Source organism: Mchenga conophoros, linkage group LG15, assembly GCF_057382185.1.
Source record: "Mchenga conophoros isolate Kocher_MC1m ecotype Shallow Benthic linkage group LG15, M_conophoros_male_GT1.1, whole genome shotgun sequence".
Lineage (NCBI taxonomy): Eukaryota > Metazoa > Chordata > Actinopteri > Cichliformes > Cichlidae > Mchenga > Mchenga conophoros.
The window spans coordinates 30,778,393-30,784,843 of NC_140540.1; the positions used below are offsets into that span (position 1 = coordinate 30,778,393).

The 6,451-nt window shown below is 40.5% G+C and overlaps 1 protein-coding gene across 2 annotated transcripts; it reads right to left on the reverse strand.

Moving 5' to 3' along the window:
- Window positions 1–215: 215 nt before the first annotated feature.
- Window positions 216–5,194, reverse strand: traf3ip2a (TRAF3 interacting protein 2a). 2 transcript variants are annotated; one of them, XM_085247782.1, is made up of 11 exons: window positions 5,115–5,194; window positions 4,851–4,957; window positions 4,623–4,678; window positions 4,095–4,526; window positions 3,169–3,310; window positions 2,872–3,056; window positions 2,665–2,753; window positions 2,519–2,587; window positions 2,325–2,429; window positions 1,879–1,953; window positions 216–1,566 (listed from the first exon to the last, which is right to left on the reverse strand). In XM_085247782.1, the coding sequence occupies exons 3-11, from the start codon at window positions 4,636–4,638 to the stop codon at window positions 1,420–1,422; spliced, it is 1,260 nt and encodes a 419-aa protein (XP_085103908.1). In that variant the 5' UTR covers window positions 4,639–4,678; window positions 4,851–4,957; window positions 5,115–5,194; the 3' UTR covers window positions 216–1,419. The 2 variants fall into 2 exon arrangements, with proteins under 2 accessions (XP_085103908.1, XP_085103909.1); XM_085247783.1 differs by lacking the exon at window positions 5,115–5,194 and having other exon boundaries at window positions 4,851–5,108.
- Window positions 5,195–6,451: the final 1,257 nt, after the last annotated feature.

Genomic DNA, 6,451 nt, shown 5'->3' on the forward strand with positions numbered 1-6,451 from the left:
TCTCAGCACTTCTACAGGTATTTGGACCAAATGCATTTTTATTCATCGCCCTTATTTCCTCCTTACTAATTCTCTGCACTTCCTTGATTCTCTTTCCTCAATCCACACTCCTTCTCTAATTTTCTACATTATTTCCTTGAAAGCTGTGCCATGTAAAATATATATTAAAAACTGCATGGTTTGGTGGTAATGAATGAAGACAAGACAACATCAAATATTGAAACAGAATTTTTTTACTGTACATTTCTAAAAACAACACACTGTGTTTACTGGGGGAGACCCAGGAGTACATGTTGCTGTGAAAGCAAAATATTTTACAATCTTTGCTTAATGAAGGATTTCAACTGCTCAACAGTTCAGGCATTGGTGCTATGCGGACCAATGCCCTCCATACCATCATACGTGCTGGCATTTGAACTGCATGCTGATAACAAGCAGGATGTTCACTCTCATCTTTACTCCAGAGGGTAGAAGTATTCCTGGATCATAGTGGTGGTCTGTGCGTTTGCGTGGTTTTTGAACGTGCATTTGTAAATGCAGTCAGATATCACATCCACGGACTCTTTCAGAACAAATCCTTAGCCCATGCAGTCTACCGCTGAATCATGTCTTGAAAATCATAGCCGCTCAATATCAATTTTCAGCTTTTTCTATTATGTACAGAAATATGTTAGTGATACTTATTTACTCTAGATCATGAATTCTCTAAATGCTTTGCAATTTTACATCCAGAATTATTATTATTATTATTATTATTTTTAAACAGTCCTACTTAGCACTCCTTTTTTGGTTGATTTTCTATATCTCTCTATCTCTATATAGTTTTTTTTTATCATTAGTAGTAGTAGTGGCCTGCGTTGCCTTGTGAGCTGAAAGATATTTAAAATAAACACACTTCTCAAAATATACTAATGCTTCTCAGTTTTGAGATTACTCTTAAAGCACTGTACCTGCCCAGCACTTAACTGTACACTGTTAGGAAAAAAATAGATTAGATAAATAATTATGTGGCTGAATATCCAGATATTTGTAAGTGTTGGTGAAGACTAAGCCAGATCTTTCACATGCACAAAATCACAACTTCAGATATGTACTAATGTTTCTAATATAATAAGCTAGAAAAAAGCCTTTCTGCCTTCTTGTAGACAAATATTGGTTAAATTCATTTGAAGTGTATATTAAGGAAAGAATAAGAAACCAAAATGAAACCTACAAAGTAGCAGCAAAAGCTCTGATTGGCCAGTGTAAAAGCAGATTTGTCGGGAATAAACAAGTACGTTTAATCTACCTGTAAAGGTTAAACATGCCACTTCATTGATTGTTTATAACTGAACACTGTAAAAGATCAGTAAATCTGGGGTAAAGTAAACAATTTTAACTATGCCACATATTTTGTCCCCAGTCCTCTTTTTACTGCTCTCAGACAGGACGGAACGTGAGGGTGAGGTCAGCACTCCGGTGTGGGATGATGTAGCGCTCCTCCCTCAAGAGACGCAGAAGCAAATCCTGGGTGTCCTGGGGCCAACGGTAGATTCTGGTACTCTGAAGCCAGCTGGGTACATGAGCCTGTAAGAGGATACGAGGGGTAGCCGTGGGTTAACATGCACAGTCAATGTACGTAATCCTCTGGATTCATGGGCCTTTTACCTGGAACCTAACTGCCCTCATCTCTTTCCTGTTTATAGTCTACGCAAAGCTGTAAACTTTATTTGTCCTTTTCTTTTCAATCAGTTTTTTTGGAGGGTTTTATTTCCTCACATAGGTTTTACTTATGCTTCCAATGCGGGGTGATGGTGAGTGGTTTATTAAAGGGTCAGTTCACACAAATCACAAAGACATGCCCGTCCGTCCCCCCAATCATGTGTTGATCAGTCTTACCTTGGCTGCATTGGGAAACATCACAGGAACCAGTCTGAAGTTCAGGCAGCCTTGCTGGATGTACTCATTTTGAATCTGTGCCATTGTGAAAGGATAGTCAGTGATAGAACTAAACAAAGGCTTCACTCATGAGTTCAACCAAAATGTATTTTCCTTGTCACCTAACATTGACACAATTACACATTGTGATTGATGCTCTGACAGAAAGCAGAAGAATTTGACTGCACTCTGCTCTGGCACACTAACACAGTGAGGAATCTGGGAGGAACGGCTGTTTTCAGTTCCTGGGAGGTATTTCCTCATTCTTCCATGCAATTGAAATGTGAGAGGATACCTCCTCTCACATTTATATGATATAATGATATATCTATAATGATACAGAAAAGCCACAAGAGGGAGACATTGTGAGAAAATATTTGCTTCTCAGTTCCTAAGAGGCCATTTACCTGGTTGTGGATGTACTTTGTGTGCAGGCCATGCTCATCGACTCCATCTCCTTCCACATCCGCTTTGTACTTGGGGCTGATGGCCACAATGATCAGCACTGATTTCTGTCAAAACAATCCTCACTGTCAATTTTTCAGCACAGCTGTGATAAGAGTTGAAGAATTGCCTAATCAAACTCAGCCGTCACACTTACATCATTCAGAAAACGGTCCATCCATTGGTTGATACCCATGCTTCGGATTGAACTGTCAAACATGTCGAGCTGAGGAAAGGCAGAGCGAGTGAGAACATTTGAAGTGGAGTGAGCATCTGCGGGAAATCAAAGGCTGATGGACTTACTGAGGGTCTAAAGCCTTGGTCCACGAGAAATTTAACAAACATGAACATTTCCTTGGCTATGTCCACTGAATATGTGATAAAAACTCTTCCTGTCAATGAGGGAGGGGAAAAACAGAAAACAAAAAACCCATCAGTCATTATCCTGAACAGAAGGGAAACATGAAACAGAAGGGAATGATGCATGCTTTGGCACATGGTGGGACTTACTGCACTCCTCAGGAAGACTGATGGTCCTCCTGATCTCCTTCGTGCCTGATCCTGCGCCTGCAAGGTCGGAGCAACCCACGCTGACCTCATGCATCACGTCTAGAGGAGGTGTTGCATAGGGAGGCGCAGAACCACAGTGACCATTAAGAGCACCTTTAAGTTGCTGCCCATTTTGAGAGAGATTCCTGTGGAGGGAAATGATGAGAAATGACCACAGAGTGACTCACAACATACGGTATTGGGGAAAGTATTCCACCAGTGAACCAATGCTGGAATTAGTAGATCATAATGACAAACATTTTCTGGTGAGGTTGAGGCTCCTGGTGTCGGGCTGCTGGGTAACCCGGGTCTTGATGACAATAATTATCGCGTCCGCGCAGGTTTGCTGGAGGCCAGCACGCGCGCTGTTTCAGACAGCTTCCCTGCATTGGCATGTGGCCTGCAGACAGACACAGAGGAGCAGACATAAGTTCCTCTTTCAGATGGTTTAGCAGAAATGAGATGCAGATTGTCCTGCTTCTGGAATGCAATAGCACATTTACTGTTTGTTCTTGAGTGCTAAAATTATGGTTTTAAATGATTGCTGCCTACAACCAATTTTTTTCAGTGACATTCAATATCATATGTCAAATTCATAGTCACAATATGACCAATTATAGTTATCATTTGTTATGGGACACTCGATGTTTCCATGTTATTGAGCGCCAGCCGCAAAGTAAAGATGTCTTAAAGTGGGCATGAGTTTGGTGTTTTAGTGTCCTATGACACAGTATCAACAAACAGGGCTGAAAAAGGAAGCTAAAAGCTACAGTTCACCAGCTTGTCAGTCCCTATAGAATCCCATTTTAAAATGCTTAACATTTTTACAGCCTGTTACAATGTGGCACAACAGCGCTGACTTCTGTGTGAATTTGTTTTCCTGCTCACCTGGTTGGATTATTTTTTTTTTTCTTCACAGGCCTAAAGTTGTGGGTGTGATTGTTTATGCTGAAAGGTTTCAGTAAACAGTAGAGAAACCTATGGATTACGTATTTTTTTGTTTTCCACGTAAATCTGTGGACTCCAAACATGTCAGCAAAAACTGAGACATTGTAAGGGATTAAGGTGCAGATTATTTTTCCTTTAATTTGTGACCTCTTTTACGGTGTTCTGTGTAAATATTGGATAATTTTTCAGATCTACTTAAATGAAACAATCCAGTGGTAATTCACTGACATACTCACATGGCATATGTGGAATTGGCATTTTAACATAGTTGATGCTGTTGAAGTCCGATTTGAGCGGTTGGGGGGGCTCCAAGTACTCTGCATCGTCCACAGAGTGGCTCCGGTGCTGGCTTGAAGGGCCTATGGGGTCTTGCTTATACTGCACTTTCTGTCTTAGGCTAACATGCCAAAAATCTTCCATGAATGGGGCATTCACGTGTCCCGAGAGTGGTGCTGCTGGGGAGTTAATGCGAAACTGGTGCTTATACTGGTTCTCAGGGAATTTACTCAAGCCCACTTGTTGTGCTGCCCGCTGTGGAGGCTCAAATTCACGGGCCTCTAGCCTTTTGACGGTCTCTGTGTGTGCGTTACACTGTTCACATGGGGGGAGCCGTTCCAAGTCCAGAGTCTCACCCATTTCAACAGGAATGCTATGATGGGGACAAGGCCCTGAAAGCAAGAAGGAAAAGATCAACAGGTTTTTACTCACTTCACTTAAAATGGCATTTTTGGCAAGCTGATAGCTCTGTGTCTGTGCCTTCCTACCTTTATAAGGGTCCATTTTTTAATTTTATTTTACCAATTAAAAGTGTCTTTGGCCTCTGTGGTGAAAATGAAAGCAGTGTTAAAATAATCTGTTGCAACATGGCACCTTAAAGACAGACACACACAAAAACACACGCACGCACATACACACACACACAGCAAAACGCCCTACATAAAATCAACATGGCGGTTACAAACTGAGACTAGAACCACAGGGAAAAGCATTACCCTTAATATGGCAAACGCTTCTCGGTAGAAGTATTCATGTGTTCTTTTATTTTTCACACTGAAACAAGTGAAAACAGAGGATCTCTACAGGTGGGTTGAAGCGTAACCTGATCGTGACAAACAAGTACAAAGGTCAGAATCATTCATCAAAAGCAATGCCAGGTATTTCTTTTTAAACAATAACTAAAAAAAAAAGAGTCAAAAGTTAACATGGTGTTTGACATTACAAGTTAAAGAACAAAGCCAATGTGTTTTCACACCTACCTTCGCTTAAAGCTGCTCAGCCTCAGCACAAACCTGTTTTGTGGCAAACAGGAAACATTCCCGCTGCTTGTTCCTTCCTGTCTTATGCAAATCCTGGAAGTCTCGTGACCCATTTATGCAAAAGGTGTGGAGCGTGAACTCCAGGGCTGCCAATCAGGTTGCTTCTTCAACCAGGTAGGCAGGCTGCAGCTAGCCACATTCAACTGTTTTGTTGGAAAGGTGTCATGTTTTGTTTTCATCACACATTGTGAAGCAATGAAATTGAAGCAGCAGGGGGGAAAAGGATACACAGGACTTGACAGGTAAAGAACATATACTACAGCATGTATAAAACGGTACAGTGACCCATTTTCAAGGCCATCAAACAAGAACATGTTTTTGTTTCATAACTAGACATGATCCATATCACACCCAAGTCTGATTTTCCTTTTTTGTTTTATAAATAAACTGTATTGACAAAGGCCCACAGTCGGGCAAAAGGTTGTATATAATGGTTCTTTGAGCAAAATGCATACCATGTTTTTGTGTGGATGGGAAAAAATGCAGTAACTTCTGGGTCTGAAAAGAGAACTAGTTTAATATCTTAAACTTGCATTCTTTCTGATGTTCAACACTGGTCATTCCTGTGCTTGGAAGAAGAAACCAAGAGGGGTGTGTCATTAAGCTAGATTACTAGGTTAGCAAGAAAGTCTTGTTTTAAGTTGTTTGTCATGAAAGTGGCTTTCTTTCTACCTGACTAAAAAATTGTGGTAATTTAACCTGAACAGGAGCGGGTTATGTTCAGGATTTCTTTTTACAAACGGCTGGACTTGCATATGATTTTTTTTCTTTGCATATTAGAATTTAAATTGTATCTCTGTATCATGGCTTTTGTACCTCACTGATATTGCAAATGAAGCGCAGCTGTACAAACGTCACAATGTTGCTGGAATATTCATCTGATGATGCAGAAAATGTGTAAATGTTCATATACTTGATTCTGATCTGCTGCTCTTTTACAGCGCAGTTAGTAGAATGCAGAACACACACAAAGAGCACCTGTCAATCAATAAAATTGATTTAACTTCTGCCAACAAACTAAATTTCCACATCGCCTTTATTAAGGTACAGGCCAGTTTTAAAGTTCCAGAGCTCTACTGTGAATGATAGGCAGAATTCATAGGGATAATTTTGTATGGAAAAAGATCATATGACACAGCAAAGAAAGGCCGCCTCAACAGAGAAAGTTGCAGAAATTATAGCGTGATATCTCTCATCTCTGACTGGGGTTTTAGGTTTTGTCAAGTCAGCTTATACAAAGAAAGCCTGACTTATTTCCTTGGTAGTACACCCTTCAG